At 37.4% G+C, this 21,306-nt stretch overlaps 1 protein-coding gene across 1 annotated transcript; it reads right to left on the reverse strand.

The window, feature by feature from the left end:
- Window positions 1-434: 434 nt before the first annotated feature.
- On the reverse strand, window positions 435-13,276 carry LOC115959277. The gene is made up of 3 exons (XM_031077628.1): window positions 12,925-13,276; window positions 12,757-12,846; window positions 435-698 (listed from the first exon to the last, which is right to left on the reverse strand). Exons 1-3 carry the CDS (start codon window positions 13,162-13,164, stop codon window positions 621-623), a joined length of 408 nt encoding a protein of 135 aa, XP_030933488.1. The 5' UTR covers window positions 13,165-13,276; the 3' UTR covers window positions 435-620.
- Window positions 13,277-21,306: the final 8,030 nt, after the last annotated feature.

The raw sequence follows: 21,306 nt of genomic DNA on the forward strand, positions 1-21,306 counted from the left end.
ATGGCTCCTTCATCATTTGATGTCCTTATTTGATTGGTAAGCCTAGTGTGCGGCATTCACAACAAAACACACACAAACACACAGAAACCTTGATGTCCGCTTCATTCTGTCATTGTTTTTTATGCTGCCAGTTTCTATCATGGTGTGTTAATAGATTTAAAAAAAGTGAAAAAGGTGGCAAGGAATGGTCAGCAATTGGCATGACAGTCAAAGTGCAAGGAATGGCCACTTGTCTTTTGCAATCATGGACTAGTCAGTAATAAAAACAATGAAAATGACGTAAAATAATCACTTTCTGCAACCCATAGTGATCTTTAGTTGCCCACAAAATAAAGGAAAAATAAGAGAGAATCATGTTTGTTGATGGGAATCAGAGCATCAGCTTTTAAGCTTGATTTTGCTTAAAAGAAACATGGAGATTGGAGAATGTAGTATGACGTAACAGAAGAAACAGATTTTTCTATAATCAATGTTTAAAATTGTCTGTCCCTACATTCAGATTCAGTCCATGACTACCTTTAATGTTAAAAATTCATAATAGAATCAGTGTTTTCACTTAAATATATAAAAAAGATGAAATATAATTGAATATCAATCATTCATGAGCCTTAGAGAACCTCTTATTGTTTCAAAGCAGCTGCTATCTTCTTTTGAATGAGCTCCACTCCAAGACGTGGAGATAATCTTGGTAGGGTTTCCTGAAACAGTGATTCATTTTGTGTCAGACATCACCTTTGTGTATGAAAAAAAAAAATGCATTATTCAATACTGATTAACAAGGCCCATGCTTGCAGCAAGGGAAACTTCCAGTTCATTCAACACTTTTCTTTTTTGATGAATTGAGGTGATGGGCTTAAACCCTTTTAAAAGAAAGGGAAACAGACAGATAGAAAAGAGAGAAGAAAGAGCCCAATGAGTTAGTTCACTTAACACATGTCTGTAAGCAAGGAAAAGCTTCTGCCTATTATTGGCCAATCAATTGATATATTAATGCCTATTTTCAAAAGTTGTTCATAATTTGATTGTAAACAGAAATTCCCACCATTTAAAGCAAATTCCCTGGATGATAAGATTCCAGCTTGCCCAGGGGCGGAGCTAGGAATTTTGATTTGGGGGGCCGAGGTTAAACTATCTTGTAGTGAGTCACAATTCAAGAAAAACTCAAAATGCTACATATATGTTTTTGTGCATTAGTTTAATCAATGTAATTCTTATTAGCACTTAACAAAACTAATTGACCAATTAAGTATCTTAAGTTCATTTTCCCTTCTAAGTTTCTCTAAGTCCTTTTAACAAACCATAAGTTCAAACCATTCAAGAAATTAAATACAAATATAACAACTACTTCTATAAGAAGATATAATATTTTTAGAAAATAAAAATAACAAAATCCTTATAAGCCAATATGAAATTATATATAAAAATACAAGATGACTTTCACATTTGGTTGTTTGAGCAGAATAGAAGCCAAAATGAAATTTTGAATAAAGCTTATCGATTGGTTTATTATATATATATATATATAAAAAGAGAAGAATACACTAGTACTTCTCAAGATCTTAAAGTCGTTTTTGCTAGTTCCAAATAAGCTCAGCACTCTTTTTTGAGACAAAATTATAAATTTTATGCAAAGAAAAGAAAGAATACAAAGCCAAAAGAATGGCCATAGCAAAATAGAGCAGGAAAAATAGGTATATTCAGTAATAGAGAGCAACATTTACTAGCAAGTAGCGACAGATGCGGACAACAATATCAGCTTACAACATAGAGCAATATAATAACAATAAAGAGCAATACCAGCTCAGACCAGATCAAGAAACATATATTGAAGCTTGGGAATTGCAAAGGTAAAATTTCTAATCAAGCCAATGGTCTGACATGTGAAGGAATTTCAACAGTAAAGACTAATAATAAATGAGGGAAAATATTAAAAGATGAAAAGCAAGTTTGGAAGGAACACTAAACGTGGACAAATGGGGGGGCCAAATAATTTTTCATGTGGGGCCAGTTCTTAGAAAAATGGTTCAAGTATGCAATTTTACTTGCTCTAAAATTTTTTTTTAACTTTTTTTTTGGGGGGGGGGGGGGGGGGGGGGCATCGTAGCTCCACCCCTGAGCTTGCCAAATGCAAACAATAAAATTTAACACCAGAAACCTAATCTAATCAAATTTTTAACACCATGAACAGGATGACAGATCTGACTAAAAAGATAAAAGCATGATAGAGAAGATCCAAACAGATCAACGTCTCATTGTGGGCAGAGTGAATCAGGTTCATGCATCTGCACGTGTCATGTGGGATTAGGACACAGCAGCAGGAGAAAAGAAAGAAAACCAAAATCAAGAACAGAAGACAAATGGGAATTGATAATGATATCAAAAGAACAGATGAAAAATGTGGACTGCTTTTCATTTGTGTCAGAAATGGATGAGGATAAACATGATATAAAATGAAAAAAAATAAATAAATAACATAATGTTTTGATTTTTAATCAATTCAAAATTATTGAAAATTTTTATTTTTCCACAGCGAAACACAGCCTTTGCAGACATCAATCAACTTTAGGAAAGTTAAGTTACTAGGGTAAAATGTTGTACATCAGGTTGATTAGTTCTAAAACAAAATATATTTATGACTTTCCCAAACCAAAATCCCAAACACCCAAAGACTCCAAGCAAATCATAACCTTCACAAAATTCACAACGTCCGACTTCAATATCAAAACCATAAGCTAGTGTCATTGAATAAAAAAACACAAACCCCCCTCCAAATGGTACTACAATGTTGGTGTCGTTGAAAGGTTGAAGGTAAATGACATCATTTTTGGTCTAAGTGTATTTGAGATAGGATGGCATGAAGGGCTATGTGCATATGTATATAAAGGAGTAGAAGGGAAAATGGTGAATGGAAATGCAAAAAGTTTTTTGTGTGTAAAATAGAGGAAAAGTGTTAAAACATTGAATCAAATGAAATAAATAGTAGTCTTAAAATATTGAATAAAAAATGTAACAATAAGTAGCCTTGAAACATTGAACCAAAGGAATAAAAAGTCCCTATTTTTAAATTTGTTCTTATCTTTGATGTGACTTAAAAATATTTCAATTCTCTTCACAGAGTGCGCCACATAGCAAAACTTCATGCTCTCCCGCATGATGTCTCTGCTTTTATATATATATATATATATATATATATTATGTGCAAGCTAATCTATTAGTCAATTATCTCTGGCAAAAACAGCATGATGGAAAGTAACTGGAGAAATAAACATTGGGGGAAGTGTAGGGGTGTTCACCAAACCGCAAAAACCGCACCAAAAACACCCGCAAAATAGCATAACCACACCGTACCGCACCACAAGTAATAGTGCACCGCACCGCACCACACCGCATGGTGCAGTGAAGTTTGCGGTTTTATAATAAGAAAACTGCACAAACCGCACCGCACCCTTTCTATATATTAATATATTTAATTATTTTTAATATTAAATATATTATTAATAGTTTAATAACCCTAGTTTTCAAAAAAAAAAAAAAGTTTAATAACCCTAGCAAGTGTTGATTAAGAAAGCCATCCCAAAATAAAGAAAAACTAGTTTAATAGTTTAAAACTTGAACCAAAATAAAGGGAAAAATTAGTTTTGGGTTGGATAGAAAAAGCCCAAAATTTGAAATATGTATCAATTTCAAATCATTCAAACTACATTTTATACACCGCACTGCATATGTGACCGTAAAAATGAGGTGCGATGTGGTGATGGTTTTGGCTAAACTTTAAACCGCACTGCACCATACCACACCGCACATATGACCGCAAAAATAAGGTGCGGTGCAGGTTTTAGTTAAACCGCACTGCAAAGTGCGGTGCTAAAAATGACCCAAAACTGCACTGCACTGCACCGCGAACACCCTTAGGGGAACAGTATCAAATTTAAGTTGATGAACAACATGAAGGATGCATGGGTAGCACTTGCAGAACCCATCACAGGTTTATACTAATTGATAATTCAACCATAAAATACTGAACTCAACAAAGCCTTTGTCTTAATATACTGGCTTGTTTCCTATAAACTATTAAAATAATAAAAGCTGTAATGAGCCACTCTTAAGCCATAAGATGGTTTAACTCCTGTTTGACATGGCTCCTTGAAAAATCCACCATCTTAGACATGATTTTCTACAGAAATCATTCTATAGGATATGTTAAGACTTCTGTCAACAAGATCCTTCAGACTTCCAGCGAAAATCCTGGAGAAATATTATGTAATTTCCATGACTTCCAAGTTGCTTAATGGATGTATAAATCATGGCCTTTAGGTAGTTTACATTGAACAGAACGTTTCTTCTGTATCTATGCTCCACAGTCCAATATTTATCGGATCTGGGAGAAATCGTTAGTGTATAGTCAAATAGAACCTTGTCCAGGCCCACATATGTTGGGCTGGTGAGTTAGGACAAAGGAGGGCGAAGCCAAATCTGATTTAGAAGTTCTGGACAGCTAGATTTTTGAGGAATTAGGAATTTAGGATTAAGTTTGGTGGGAAAGTGGGCTAGAAAATGGTGGCGAATATGGGGTTTCTAGCGGGCAAAGGAATAGTACGTTTTGTGGATCAAATAAAGGGGGAAACTTAAGATTTTGGTTGCTGTTCCAGGGCTGTGAACAGTAACTCGAGAATAGTACTTTGGCTGTTTGTAGTTTTTTTGGATCCATTTAATGGATGGATGTTTTAGGGTTTTAAGGGTGACAAATCAATGCGTGGTTGCAAGATTTCAAGTTGCAGGGATTTTTTTTTTTAAATACTGGAAATTTAAGGACAAAGAAGAAAAAAAGATAAACTTATAGGCATCAAGCTTTGTCTCTTGAGCATCGTTCCTTAGAGAATGTTGTATCACAAAATCTCAAACAAAATTTCATATCCTCTGAGAAATTTGAAAACATCTTCTCTCCCCATGAATAGAAAGGGTTAATATAAATAGATGGCTAAAACCTAACCCTAAGAAGACTTGGACTCCTAGGGCTTTGATAGCCAAAACTAAATAACTACACTCACAAATAAAACCCAAAAATTAATCAACCCTAAAATAAACACCCAATGGACCAATAGTACAATCCATGTCCAGAAACCAAAATACTACAGTATTGCCACAAACTCTTAAAATTAAATTAAATTAAAATGAAAATTGACTTCTTGCTACCTGCTTTGTTCTTCCCTGATTGGAGAAAACTTACTCAAGTTTTTAAGTGTTGTAGTAGGAAGAGTCTTGGTTTCTTGAAGTGCGTCATTGACATTAGATAAAAAGATTGAATTTGAATTTTCTTTCTTTTCTTTGTCTGATTTAGCAGTGTTAATAATGATAAATTCACCAGTCCAATTGAACAAATAAAATTTTCAGATATAACAAAATCAATATCTTGAAAGTTGATGCAAGCAATATGACCTTGCTTTAATATGAAACATGAACCTAGTCTTTGGGCTTTATTTTTACTGCTTGTTCAATTTTAACTTCATCAGTAGGTTATTTTTTTTATAAGTACCTTCATCAATAGGTTTCATCTCTTTGAAATTTTGTTTCAATTTTAACTTTAATGAGAATGGTAGTCAAGACTAGTTTCAACACTTTCAATCCCTGAATGGATGGCACCTTCTGATTACATTAATCGTTTATCATGTATCCTTTGATTGTGACTTCAAGCTCCCTTTATTCATCTTCATTTATCTTTAACTTGGCATGTTGACACAGGACAACCAGAACAAAATTGAAACAATAATAAAATAAAGAGATATGACCTAGGAGTTAGCACCTAGGCCTTACTTGGAGTCAGCACCAAGCAGGGAAACCACTAGGAGTTGGCATCTAGGGTAGACCTGGAGTCAGCACCAGACCAAAGAAAGACCAAACGGCCATTTTTTCATTCATCAAAATATCAACTATCTCCTTAATGAGTACAATAGGTTGCTTATAAAGGATTACTAAACCCTAGTTCTAATTGGCTAGGAAACCCTAATTGCCTTATTACAAAAATAACCTTGCTTCCAAATTAAAATACTAATAGCCTAATAAATTAATAGGACCTAAAACATAAAAATACAATTGACTTGCAAACATAAATAATACTAAATAATAATCTTCTTGCGTCTCCCGCATCATTCTCCTTTGGTTGGAGAAAACTCGACCTCGAGTTCTAAAGCGTTGAAGGATTAGGCTGCTTACAAGTAACACTTGCTTCAAGTCTAGAATCACCCTAGGGAGCATAGAGAAAAGAAAAACCTTGAATTCCACCCTGTCAAACTCTTCTGGAATAACAAAATCAATGTGTGGAATCAACATAATCTTATCTTGAACCATTGAAAGCACTATGTTATCCACTTTCTCCATTTTAGCAAACTGTTTGTCTTCATGCACCGTGGAAGGCTGATCAAAAGCAGATTCATTAGTTTCCAATATCACATCATGTACACCCTCTTACATAATACTTTCTTTAGGCACCATCTCTTCACCTTGCTGCTCTTCAATAGATTCATTTCCTTGCACGTATGTTAAAGCAACACTTGTCGAGACATGTACGTCTGTGTCAACATTAGGCTTTGGTATTGTTGGAGGATTCTCCACGACCAAGATATCATCATCAATGTTGTCTTCTATTGGGGCAGCAACAAGTTCATTGTGATCAAGTATCCTTGGTTTTCCAATTGAATCAGTTTGAGTCTTCTTTTGCTTCATCTGAGCAATCCTGTCTTGAACATCTTTCATGAGCTTTACAAATAATTTCTTGATAGATTGTTCAAAAGTGCACCGAGGACATGAAATGGGATGAGAATTCATCCTATTTGCTTTAACTTGAAAAGTACCACACTGAGATTGTGATAGATACTTAGCTCGAAAGTATGGTGACAAATACTCATCACAAAACTTTTCTTTCATATCTTTCCATACACTAATGGCAGGTTCATAATTTAGATAGCGGAAATATTCAAGATTCTTCCAAAACATTTGTGCTCTACCACTTAACTTCAACTTTGCATACCTAACCTTTTTGTTATCTACAAAATTTGCTTGCTCAAAGAATTGCTCCATCCCATTCATCCAATAGACAAAATCCCGTGGATTAGTTTTACAACCATCAAAAGAAGGTGCTTCGGATATTACCATAATTCTCTAAAATAGTGCTTCAACAAATAGTTGGAAGTTGGAACAAGAACCTGGGTTGCTGGACAGATAGTTGGAATAGGCTTCTAAGACTATTCTCTCAAATAGTTGCTGGGACTAGGCTGGTTAACAGGTTGGATTTCGTGGGTTGGGTCTTGTATTTTTTTTTTTTTTTTAAAGAAAACTGGTGTTGTAAAATGTGGGCTTTGGGCTTGTTAACAAATGGGTCGGGCAAGGGGTTGCTTCTAAAATGGGTTGGTTAGAATTTTTTCATTTTGGCTAAAGGAAGTGGATAACACAGGGGGCTGTACCGGGTTACCTTTGAGATCGGGTTGATGGGGTACTTGCGGCGGAACGGCAGTGAGCAAGTGAAGGTCATGGTGGCGCAAGGCAGGGATGGAAGGTGCTCATGGTGGGTTGCTGCAACTGGGGCTTGTGAGTGTGTATAGTGGTAGTCACAGTGTCAAGCAGGAACCGATGGAGGTGGATCGCCGTCGCGAGGAAGGGCAAAATTGACAATCCGGGTCGGCAATAACAGGGCTTCTTCTCTGTCTTCGTGGTTGCAAAGGGTTGGGCTCTTGGGGTGGCTAGGTTGTTTATGTTAATGGTGGTGATATGGCTTGAGGAAGGAGGGATTGGTGATTCACGTTGGATCTGTGAATTTGGTAGATTCTGTGTTTGGTTTGAAATCTGGGTTACTGTAGTGTGGTGCGGTGGTGTTTTGATGCAAAGGATTTTTTTTTTTAATTTTTTTTTTTTTTTGGGTGTGTGATTTTTCTGTTTCTTTCTTGCGGTGATACTTCAATAGATCGGTGTTTGGTCTGATACCAAAACTGACGCAGGACAACCAGAACAAAATTGAAACAACAATAAAATAAAGATATATGACCTAGGAGTCAGCACCTAGGCTTTGCTTGGAGTCAGAACCTAAGGTAGACTTGGAGTCAGTACTAGATCAAAGAAAAACCAAACGGCCATTTTTTCATTCATCAAAATCTCAACTATCTTCTCAAGGAGTACAATAGGTTGCTTATAAAGGATTGCTAAACCCTAGTTCTAATTGGCTAGGAAACCCTAATTGCCTTATTACAAAAATAACCTTGCTTCCAAATTAAAATACTAATAGCCCAATAAACTAATAGGACCTAAAACATAAAAATACAATTGACTTGCAAACATAAATAATACTAAATAATAATCTTCTTGCGTCTCCCGCATCACATGTCCTATGTTATAACCAAACAACTTGTATCTTTGGCAAAATCAGTGGAGTAGTCATGCATAGGACGTAAGGACTTCATTAGATCTTTCAAAGAGAAATCAGGGCACTCCTTGGACAACTAAGCTAGAACTCTAGGCATTTCTGATTTCTCTAAGCTGGTCAACTGCTGGTATGGTAGCTTTTGTTGTTATAATGGAAATTTTAGGTTCTTCGTTTTTAAACTTGTAGCTTGTTGTTTGGACTCATCTTCATGCTCTTTTTAAATGTTTGCACACCTGTTTGGAATTTTCTTCTCAATTTTCTTCTTGTTCAAACATTACAACAGGCTGTTCTAGCTTTTTAGCATGCCTTGAAATTCAGCTCTCTGTTTAGACTTAGATATTGTAGATTTTTTCACTTTGTTGATAAGATCCTATAACCCTTGTGACTGCTTAGAAAACCTATGTGTGATTTCCTAAGTTTTATATTTCTTGGTTTCTCATCCTATTACTTGTTTAACTCCAAACAACCATCAAACACATTTTGAGATCCAATATTTTTATTACTTAACCTACTTAAAACCATAAAAATCAAACACCATACAAGAACCCTTCAAGATCTTATCAAGAACCCTAATACAATACTGAATTTCTAAGTTCCTTCATAAAAAAGGACTGCAAAAATCAAGGAAGTATAGATTTTCTAATTGGGAAAAGTAATGCTAAGATTTGTGGATTAGATAATGGGGAAAACCTAGATTTGGGTTGTTGTTCCTAGGCTGTGAAAAGTAACTTGTGAAAAATTATTTGGTTGTTTGTGGATTATTTAGGTCTATTTGATGGATGCGTGGTCTAGTGTATCGAAGTATTGGATTTTAGGGTTTTAAAGGTTACAAATCAAGCCAGCAAAGAGTCAGGGTTTTGAGGTGCGTGGATACTACCTTTCCATTTCCTTGACTATTGGCAGGTCATTTCCTTGGAAGTTGGTGTGATGATCAAAGGTTCCTCCTAGAGAAGCTTTCTTTTCATGGACTGCTGGCTGCTGCCTTAAGCAAGATTTTGTCTTTTGATAATTTACAGAAGAGAGGTATTATTGTTGAAAAATGGTGCTATATGTGTAAACAGAGTGGGGAGTTGGTGGACCATCTTCTTCTTTATTGTCCCATAGCGTATGAGTTATGAAAAAGGGTGTGGAGTTTGATTGGTCTTCTTTGGGTTATGCCACAGAGGGTGCGTGATTTGTTAACAGCTTGGCAAGGTACCTTTGGTAGACACCGAATATAGCTTTTTTGGAGGGTTGTGTCGCATTACATTATGTGGTGTCTTTGGTGGGAATGGAATGCGAGATGCGATGAGGGATGTAAACGGTCTCTTCTTGAGATTAAATCTCTTTTTTCTCAAACTTTATTGGGTTGGAGTGTTGCTTTTAAATCTCTTCCGTGTTCTAATTTATTAGATATGCTTGAGCATTGTAATTTGAAAAATTAATTGTACTACTCCCTGAGTACGCCCCTAGTGTACACGGGTGTTTCCTTTTTGATCAATAAAATTTTGTTACTTATAAAAAATAAAAATAAAAAAGTAATAAATCAATGTGTGATTGTAAGGTTTAAGTTGTTAGAAATTTAAGGACGATGAAAAAAAAAAGCAAAAATTCTAGGCATCATACCTAAGGTTTCCTCTGCTATACACCTCAAGGAAGGTTGAATCATATAAAACTCAAACAAAACTTCATTCTCACCTCTGAAAATTGAAAGGACTAGGAAAGCAAGGGTGATAAGAATGAAGATGAAAAAAATAAAAAAAGATGAAGAAGAAAAAGAGAATTGATGAAATGCAAGATATTGTAGAAGATATTGCAACATAGTCCTCCTGCTGCATTGAAGCAAAGCAACAAACAGATCAATTCAACCTATACGAGTCCTCTTACAGTAAATTGATGATCACCCATGTTATCAATATGAGGTTGATAATGGATCAATGTTTCTAATGACTGGTGCATCTACAACTTATGCGCAAGGCAGTGATTTAGTAGTATATGTTATGGCAGTTGAAATAAAGTGGGGAGTACAACGGATGAATTCAAGCCCTTCCAAGGTTGGTGGTTTATGTGTGCTGCTCACCCTGTCCACTCACTCCTTTCATGTTGGGTTGTGTTGCCTTTGTTCATGTTCTTGAGCCTGTTAGGATAAACTTTCTCCTTGCATGGAACAGTTGAGGATACTTCAGTTGAAAGGGTCTGTTTGGAAGGCATAGAAACAGTTTTATTTTGGAAATGGCCCCCCTTTGCCTCACGTGGACAATATGGCAAGAGAGAGAGAGAGGAATAATAATGCATTTAATCGCACATTGAGTTGTCTATCTGTGGTACATTCAATGTCATTGAGTTGTCCATCCTTGGTGTACTTCTTGTATGCATAGGCTTTTTCTGTTTCGATAAAAAAATATTTATAAAATTAAAAAGAAAAAATGTGTTGTAAACTTGATTTTCTCTTATTTGCTTGTAATTTAAGTCTTTCTTAGCCATCTTATTTTCAAAGTACAGAGTATCGAAAAGACTCTTTCAGGTGTTAGTTTATTGTTTTCACATAAGCAAGTATTGAAAACAAACAATGAGCTTTGAGGAATGTAACTTTTCTGCAAGCTAACTCTCTTATATACAAAAAGACTTTTCTTGGTGAGATTCCTAGAAGGCCTAGTGTGATTCCACAATTTCCTAATTCTTTCACCATCACCATCTTCCATTTTATTTTATTTTTTTTATTTTTTTTATTTTTTCTAAATATTAGCACTTCAAAACCACTTATCCCACCAAAAAAATTACAACCAAAGTTTATTACTACTTCAAAGCAACTCACAACCTAAATCAAGCCTAGGTCGTGACAAAACCACTCAGAAAAACCACCTCCGAATGACATTCAAAAAACCCAAAAAATACTTGAATACTATACTTGGTGCACTGCTTCAGTCCCCGAAAAGCACTCCCAAACTTCCTTTTCATTGCACCCTCTTCTTACACTGTTAGAAACTTGTAAAACCCACATATTTTGTAAGCTTTCCCCACCATTAAACCGAATACTAGCATCCAGAAAACCCCTTAAAAGTAGTTGTCCAAAAAATTCTTTCAACTGTTTATTCTTGATTTCAAACTAAAAACACAGTTTTAAAAAACTTTTTCCCATTCATAATCATCAACTAATCCTCTAAACCCTAAAATCTAAAGCTTTTATACGCATATTTTGATCTGAAAATCCCTAATCTTGGAATCTAAGAGCTCTCCTACATTAGCATTACTGTTGAAATGATCTCATGGATTACTTTACAACAGAAAAATTATATTGATTGACTTTGGAGGATTAGGAGATAAAAAAAGGGGTTTCAAGGTAATATTATTTACCATGAAAAAATTGATGGTGCAAAAAGCCCATCAAATGGAAACAAGAAAAACCCTAAAAATATGTTGAAGGTCCAAGAGATGGTGGTAAACTTCATCATAAGAATTTTTATCAAATATTCAAATGTGAGATTAATAGGGTCTTTGGATATGCAATAAAATGGTGAAGAACAGATAAACTTTAAATTTTTTTTTTTTTGATAAGTAATAAAGTTTTATTAAGAAAGACCACTTCATTCTCACAATGATGAACACGAAGAGTCTTAAAAGAGTACCAAAAATCATACAGAAAAAGAAGAGAGTCTTGGATCTCTAGAAAAGAATTACCATGATGAAAATTTGGGAAGTTATCAATCTCTCTTTCTTTTAGTTGGTTATGGAAGTTATCGATGTGCCAAAAAGATGGCTTTTCATAAGGGATTCCTCAGTTTACTTATAGAAACCATGGGTTACCATACAACCATCCTCTTACCCTTTTTAACCATCATAACCATTGGTTGGATTGTCAAACCGGAAAATCACATGTAGCACCCATTATGTATAATGATGCATACTCACACATCCTACTACTATACTTAAACAGTCTGAGATGGTAAATTTTGTAACCACCATTAGGACTAATCCCACACACAAAGTGTGAATCATAGCATAGTTGCAATCTCCAATTACCATCATAAGGTGATCAATTATTAAGAACCTAAGAGGCAAGCATGTTAACTAACATTTCATGAAAACCACCAGTTTCAGTTTTTATGGCTAACATGTTGGCTCAGAAGCTATATCATGATCATAAGCACTGTAGCAAAGCATAAATTCAACAAGGGTGAGAAATGATTTTAACATGTTAATATCTTAGTTGTTGGGCACTCAAAAATATAATTTTGAAGACATAAGTAGCACACAAAATTACTTAAACTCAAAGAAAAACCAGACATACACAGCTTGAAAAAGCTTAAATGGGAGCATAAACAAATGAACAAAAAAACCATAGTACCAAAATTAACAATAAAACTGACCTCAGTGCCGTCAGGACGCACTTTGGCCAACACAGGTATCTCATACTGGTAAGCCCTTTCCCACTCAGAATTGCTAGTGATGTCCCTTATCTGACAAAACCCACCAACACATTCACAACAATACACATATAGATACAAATAGAGAGAGAAAGAGAGAAACGGAGGTACCTGCAAATCAACATCGTGAAGGGAATCAGGGCCGGAGATTAAGAAAGCAGCTTGGAGTTTTTCTTTGAGACCATCACACAAACAACAACCAGGCTTTGAGTAGAGAATGAGTTTTCTAGATGGAGTAGGGGAAGAAGATGACAGAGACAGAGCCAGAGGAGTAAAGACCCACCTGGGTCTTTGTCTTTTTACTGTTAGCATTACAATTGAGGATGGTCTTGCCATTGCTGCCATGGCCATTCTTCCAAATCCTCCTCAGTCCTCAGGATAGCTTCAACCGCTCTGAGGTTGCTATTGCTAAAGTCGTTACTCGTTACAGCCGCTCTCCAAATTTTAAGACACATTGATGAGTTTTAAAATAAGGCCCATTTTGTGCGTTTAAAATTTAAATAAATAAATAAAGCTAGTTTCTCCACAAAAAAAAAATTTAAATAAAGCTCTAAATTATCGATTATGTCCACATTGGTAGTAGGATCATGTGATCGGCTGATTTTCATAAGACATCATACCACATAGATTGTGAAAAGTATTATAAAAATAGTTGTTTCTCCTAAAGTCCTATTTTTTTTTTTTTCAAAAAAAAAAAATAAATAAAGATTTATACTTTATCTCGGACTTCATTCCATGTTATTCTAGCCAATTCTGGTTATTTTAATTCATTTCAGTTTACTCTCTTTTAAAAAAAAAATTATATATATATAATGATGCCGAAAATCGTTAATAAGCCACACGATACTCACGTGCTCGAAATGATTCTTGCTAGACAAAAACAAGGAAAAACTTTAAGAGAGTACCGATGTGGTATCGGCCAAAAACCCTCTGAAGGTTAAGTCAGAAAACCTTTCACAACTCTAGAGTGTCAAAACTGGGATAAATTATGCATACCTTGTTGTTTTAGAGCCTTTGGGTTTTTATAGTAGTGTAGAACCAACCTCTGTTTCTTGCGTAGGAAGGTGTTTCCTTATGGAGAAGATCATCATTAATGGGCGCATTTTACGGGATCTTTCTTACGTTAGGATTCTATTCATATTGGGACTCTATCGATTAGGGTTAATCGTGGGACGTAAGTTGTTTCCATCTAGGGTTCCTTGGAGGATACTTAAACCATGTGAATGTCACGTGGCCTCGAGATTCGTCCACCTTGCGCCCGTGCATCTTGGATCCATCCACTATTAGCCAACTGGTCTAGCACCGTCAGGTTCATTTGAATGGACCCGTCATCTCTAATTTTACCCTCTTCAGTTGCCCCCTCACTCCATGGGTCCATGATCTCTGAGTGGTCGAACTTGTGGAGTGATAGTTCAACTTGCCTCCTGAGAAACACACCCAACCTGACAGGCTGGCCTAAGGTCATTAATGTCGTAGGGACACGTGGCATCTTTTTATTGGTCCATCTCTTGGAACGAAGTGTCCCTTCGTCTTTCGTGCCGTTCTTCCTATATAAACCTGCCTCCTTAACTCTCATTTTTTACTTTCCATAAAAATCTTATGATCAGAGCGCTTTCGTCACCATTGTCAAATGAGCATACCATCCACCTAGCGCATCCATCATCTACACATTTTTGCTGCTTCTTTTCAACTGGTAAGTACTCTTCTTCTTTCATTAAATTTATCTTTTAGACTTTGTACTCCTGTCTTCAATTAGATCCGTTAGTACTTCAGGATTTACCGTCATGTGTAGGTGACAAAGATGTCTAGTGCGCCAAGTAACCAATCGTGTGTCCTTAATGGAGCGAGCTACAATGAAGTATTTTCGTCAGGTCAAAAAGACCCTGACATTTCAAGTGAAGAGAGGAATCCGTCGACCACCTCTCCTTCAAGAAATGAGGGCTTGGAGACGGATAGGTCAGAGGATGACTTTAGTGACGGCCTAGTTAGTGCTAAACCCCCAATTCAATCCGCCATAGGTCTTGATGGATTTAGGGAGTTCATAATGCTTCCTTTGTGGATGGTTAATGATTTTGTTTCTATAATCAAAGAATCACACTTCAAAAAACTTAAGGATAAATACCAGATACCTGTCCACATACCCCTCCGTCTTCCTTACAAGTCAAAGAAGTGTTATTATGAGAGTGTTGAGGACGTAGGAATCTATGAGCAAATGCTGAAGGCGGGGCTCAAATTCCCCCTAAGTGCACTCCACCGTCGCCTCCTCCAATACCTTGGGTTGGCTGTCACCCAAATCCCCCCAAATGCCTAAAGGATCTTCCTTGGTGTGGAGGTCCTATATGGGGCTATGTCAAATGGAGCACGAAGGCTGACGATAGAAGAATTCTTTCATTGTTACCGTCCTGCTGAGATTGCTCAGTCCAAGGGCATGTATAGCTTCTTGCCTAGGAGCCTGTTGTTGAGGCTCATTTGTGAGACTCCCAACTCTAACAGGGATTGGAAGAGTCGTTATTTCTTTATGGAGGGTGACGAGTGCATGTGTCACCCTGGTGACAAAAAATATATGCCCGTCGAAAAAACATGGGGCATAATGCCACCATCTGGTATGCGTCCGTCTATGTTAATGTTTATTACTGTTTTAAATTTTCTACATGTTATTTTAATTGTCCGTCTACTACTGCAGCTTGGGACCGTCCCTAAGTTTCACTTGAACAGTGGAGTTTTTTGGAGAAGATTCTCAACAAAACAAAGTTAGAGGAGAGGACATGGGCTAAATTAGTCAATTTAGACACTCTACACTGGTATTGTGACAAACTGAAGCCAACTATAGCCTCCCGTCGATACGACGCTCAAGTTCGCCAACGTAAGTCCATCACCCTATATCTTGGTTTCTTTTCTTTTTACTCTATTTCATTCTAAACATCTGTCCACTTTTGTGCAGAGATGGACGCTACTAGGAGAAAGGCCTACTTCAAGCAGCAAGTTGTTGTGAAGAAACAACAAAATGGGAGTCAACCCCCCAAGGGGACAAGTTTGACCAACCCGTCTGCCAAAAGGAAGTTGACAGAGAAGTCTGACCGTCTTCCTAAGAAGCCCAAGACTGTCCCCGAGTCCGTCATGGGGTTGAAGGCTGAGACCAAGAAGACGGTCACCCCTCTTGGTCTAGGAAAGGGCAAGGGTCTTATAAAGGGCCCTACTCCCATTGTTGAAAAACCACCCATCCTGCTCTGTGAGGATTCTAAGTATGTGTTGGAGAAGCTTTCGTCTATTATCACATTCGACGACTATGAAGACCTGAGCAACCACGCTACTAAAGCCATGGGGGAGACGGGGCTTTTTTGCATTGCTCAGGTAGCTATGTCCGTCCCCTTTCTCTTTTTATTTCCATCAGCTTGCCTTATTACTAACTCCTTTGTGTTTCCAGGCAATGTTGATGATGAAGGGGTTAATGGGCCATTGCCCGAACCACGAGACGGCATTGGACCATATTAAGGCAAAGGTGAACTCGACAGAGGATGAGCTGAACGAGCTAAAGGCCTGTAGAACGGTCATGGAGAAGAAGCTTTCCTTTTCAAAAGAGGCTAGGGGCGAACGGGAGAAGCAGACAAGGCTACAAAAGCAGGTCCTAGAAGATAAGGAGAAAGAGATCATAGACACCAAGGACCGACACTGTCAAGCGAAGGAGGAAGCAATACATGAGTATCGTGACTCCAACGCCCTTCTGGCAGAGCTTGGAGGCTCGTTTTCTAAAGGCTTTGATGACGCTTTCCGTCAGGTCAAGACTTCTTATCTAGACTTGGACGTGTCCCATGTCTCTATTGAAGCCCCGAACCAAACCTCAGTTCAACCCGTCCTCTCTGAGAGTACGAAGGACTTATTTGCTGATGATGCCCCTGGGGACCTTCGTAATGACGAAGAGTAAACTCAAGTTAAAAGCCAAGCTAAGACAGTTAAGGACAACACCAGTCACCCTAAGGAACCAATGTTTGAAGAGAAAAATGAAGCTCCTGTCCAACAGTAGATATATATATATATATATGGCTAAATTGTAAAGGTTTTTAAGAACATCTTATGTTTTAATATAACCGTTGCTTTCTGTATGTAGACATCTCCCTTTATGGGCTTTAAGTAATTTTAAATTATTTTGAACTATCCATCTACTTTTATTTCTGTAGATGAATCTGTTAAGTTTATGGTTACATTCGTCCACTTTCATGGATCTTAATGTTCTTATCATCCCTTGGGTGAATCCGTCCTCTTTACAAGCTAGTAACTTTTAATTCACCATCTTTGTTGAACCCATCCTCATTATAGGCTTGTAATTTTAGTTCAACGTGCTTGTTGAACCCGTCCATTCTATGGACTGAATAAATTTTTTTTCATCCTGATAAGGCCGTCCACTTATGGTCGTCCACTCATAGACACCAAGGACCAACTCTGTTAGGCGAAGGAGGAAGCGATACATGAGTATCATGACTCCGACGCCCTTCTGGCAGAGCTTGGAGGCTCGTTTGCTGAAGGCTTCAATGACGCTCTCCGTCAGGTTAAGACTTCTTATCCGGAGTTGGACATGTCCCATGTCTTTATTGAAGCCTCAAACCAAACCTCGGTTCAGTCCGTCCTCTCTAAGAGTACGAAGGACTTATTTGCTGATGATGCCCCTGGGGACCTTCGTGATGATGGAGAGTCAACTCAAGTTAAAAGCCAAGCTAAGATAGTTAAGGACAACACCCGTCACCCTAAGGAACCAATGTTTGAAGAGAAAAATGAAACTCCTGTCCAACAGTAGATATATATATATATATATATATTTGGCTAAATTGTAAAGGTTTTGAAGAACAACTTATGTTTTAATTTAACCGTTGCATTCTGTATATAGACATCTCCCTTTATGGGCTTTAAGTAATTTTCAATTATTTTGAACTATCCGTCTACTTTTATTTCTGTAGATGAATCTGTTTAGTTTATGGTTACATTCGTCCACTTTCATGGATCTTAATGTTCTTATCATCCCTTGGGTGAATCCGTCTTCTTTACGGGCTAGTAACTTTTAATTCACCGTGTTTGTTGAACCCGTCCTCATTATAGGCTTGTAATTTTAGTTCAACATGCTTGTTGAACATGTCCATTCTATGGACTTAATAAATTTTTGTTCATCCTGATGAGGTTGTCCACTTATGGTCATCCACTCATAGACACCAAGGACCAACTTTGTTAGGCGAAGGAGGAAGCGATACGTGAGTATCATGACCCCGACGCTCTTCTGGCAGAGCTTGGAGGCTCGTTTGCTGAAGGCTTCGATGACGCTCTCCGTCAGGTCAAGACTTCTTATCCGAACTTGGACGTGACCCATGTCTCTATTAAAGCCCCGAACCAAACCTCAGTTCAGCCCGTCCTCTCTGAGAGTACGAAGGACTTATTTGCTAATGATGCCCTTGGGGACCTTCGTGATGACGGAGAGTCAACTCAAGTTCAAAGCCAAGCTAAGATAGTTAAGGACAACACCCGTCACCCCAAGGAACCAATGTTTGAAGAGAAAAATGAAGCTCCTGTCCAACAGTAGATATATATATATATATATATTTAGCTAAAGTGTAAAGGTTTTGAAGAACAGCTTATGTTTTAATTTAACCATTGCATTCTGTATATAGACATCTCCCTTTATGGGCTTTAAGTAATTTTCAATTATTTTGAACTATCCGTCTACTTTTATTTCTGTAGATGAATCTGTTTAGTTTATGGTTACATTCGTCCACTTTCATGGATCTTAATGTTCTTATCATCCCTTGGGTGAATCCGTCCTCTTTACGGGCTGGTAACTTTTAATTCACCGTGTTTGTTGAACCCGTCCTCATTATAGGCTTGTAATTTTAGTTCAACGTGCTTGTTGAACCCGTCCATTTTATGGACTTAATAAATTTTTGTTCATCCTGATAAGGCCGTCCACTTATGGTTGTCCACTCATAGACACCAAGGACCAACTTTGTTAGGTGAAGGAGGAAGCGATATGTGAGTATCATGACTCTGACACTCTTCTGGCAGAGCTTGGCGGCTCGTTTGCTGATGGCTTCAATGACACTCTCCGTCAGGTCAAGACTTCTTATCCGGAGTTGGACGTGTCCCATGTCTCTATTGAAGCCCCGAACCAAACCTCGGTTCAGCCCATCCTCTCTAAGAGTACGAAGGACTTATTTGCTGATGATGCCCCTGGGGACCTTCATGATGATGGAGAGTCAACTCAAGTTAAAAGCCAAGCTAAGATAGTTAAGGACAACACCCGTCACCCTAAGGAACCAATGTTTGAAGAGAAAAATGAAACTCCTGTCCAACAGTAGATAGATATATATATATATATATATATATATATTTGGCTAAATTGTAAAGGTTTTGAAGAACAGATTATGTTTTAATTTAATCGTTGCATTATGTATATAGACATCTCCCTTTATGGGCTTTAAGTAATTTTCAATTATTTTGAACTATCCATCTACTTTTATTTCTGTAGATGAATCTGTTTAGTTTATGGTTACATTCGTCCACTTTCATGGATCTTAATATTTTTATCATCCCTTGGGTGAATTCGTCCTCTTTACGGGCTAGTAACTTTTAATTCACCGTGTTTGTTGAACCCGTCCTCATTATAGGCTTGTAATTTTAGTTCAACGTGCTTGTTGAACCCGTCCATTCTATGGACTTAATAAATTTTGTTTCATCTTGATAAGGCCGTCCACTTATGGTCGTCCACTCATAGACACCAAGGACCAACTCTGTTAGGCGAAGGAGGAAACGATACGTGAGTATTATGACTCCGACGCCCTTCTGGCAGAGCTTGGAGGCTCGTTTGCTGAAGGCTTCAATGACGCTCTCCGTAAGGTCAAGACTTCTTATCCGGAGTTGGATGTGTCCCATGTCTCTATTGAAGCCCCGAACCAAACCTCGGTTCAGCCCGTCCTCTCTGAGAGTACGAAGGACTTATTTGCTGATGATGCCCCTAGGGACCTTCGTGATGATGAAGAGTCAACTCAAGTTAAAAGCCAAGCTAAGATAGTTAAGGACAACGCCCGTCACCCTAAGGAACCAATGTTTGAAGAGAAAAATGAAGCTCATGTCCAACAATAGATATATATATATATATATATATGGCTAAATTGTAAACGTTTTGAAGAACAGCTTATGTTTTAATTTAACCGTTGCATTCTGTATATAGACATCTCCCTTTATGGGCTTTAAGTAATTTTCAATTATTTTGAACTATTCGTCTACTTTTATTTCTGTAGATGAATCTGTTTAGTTTATGGTTACATTCGTCCACTTTCATGGATCTTAATGTTCTTTTCATCCCTTGGGTGAATCCGTCCTCTTTACGGGCTAGTAACTTTAAATTTACCGTGTTTGTTGAACCCGTCCTCATTATAGGCTTGTAATTTTAGTTCAACGTGCTTGTTGAACCCGTCCATTCTATGGACTTAATAAATTTTTGTTCATCCTGATGAGGCCGTCCACTTATGGTCGTCCACTCATAGACACCAAGGACCAACTTTGTTAGGCGAAGGAGGAAGCGATACGTGAGTATCATGACTCCGACGCTCTTCTGGCAGAGCTTGGAGGCTCGTTTGCTGAAGGCTTCGATGACACTCTCCGTCAGGTCAAGACTTCTTATCCGGACTTGGACGTGTCCGATGTCTCTATTAGAGCCCTGAACCAAACCTCGGTTCAGCCCGTCCTCTCTGAGAGTACGAAGGACTTATTTGCTGATGATGCCCCTGGGGACCTTTGTGTTGACAGAGAGTCAACTCAAGTTAAAAGCCAAGCTAAGATAGTTAAGGACAACACCCATCACCCTAAGGAACCAATGTTTGAAGAGAAAAATGAAGCTCCTGTCCAACAGTAGATATATATATATATATATATATATGGCTAAATTGTAAAGGTTTTTAAGAACATCTTATGTTTTAATATAACCGTTACTTTCTGTATGTAGACATCTCCCTTTATGGGCTTTAAGTAATTTTCAATTATTTTGAACTATCCATCTACTTTTATTTCTGTAGATGAATCTGTTTAGTTTATGGTTACATTCGTCCACTTTCATGGATCTTAATGTTCTTATCATCCCTTGGGTGAATCCGTCCTCTTTACGGGCTAGTAACTTTTAATTCACCGTGTTTGTTGAACCCGTCCTCATTATGGGCTTGTAATTTTAGTTCAACGTGCTTGTTGAGCCTGTCCATTCTATGGACTTAATAATTTTTTGTTCATCTTGATGAGGTCGTCCACTTATGGACTTGTAATTCAACATGCTTACTAAACCTGTTTACTTTATGGATGAACCTGTCCATGTTATGGACTTGATAATTTTCTGTTCATCCCTTAGGATTAACCCGTCCACTTACAAACTTATATTCGTCCACATTATGGATCATAATTTTCTGTTCATCTTATCCAATGAACCCATCCTCTCATGGATTTGTAACTATGATTCAATGTGTGGTT

The sequence above is a fragment of the Quercus lobata genome, chromosome 9 (genome assembly GCF_001633185.2).
Source record: "Quercus lobata isolate SW786 chromosome 9, ValleyOak3.0 Primary Assembly, whole genome shotgun sequence".
NCBI lineage: Eukaryota > Viridiplantae > Streptophyta > Magnoliopsida > Fagales > Fagaceae > Quercus > Quercus lobata.

Coding starts and splice junctions, on each gene's coding strand:
- LOC115959277 (XM_031077628.1), bottom strand. CDS start 13,164: ATGGCCATGGCAGCAATGGCAAGACCATCCTCAATTGTAATGCTAACA. Junction 12,847..12,924: donor TTCACGATGTTGATTTGCAG/GTACCTCCGTTT, acceptor GGGTTTTGTCAG/ATAAGGGACATCACTAGCAA. Junction 699..12,756: donor TGCGTCCTGACGGCACTGAG/GTCAGTTTTATT, acceptor TCACTGTTTCAG/GAAACCCTACCAAGATTATC.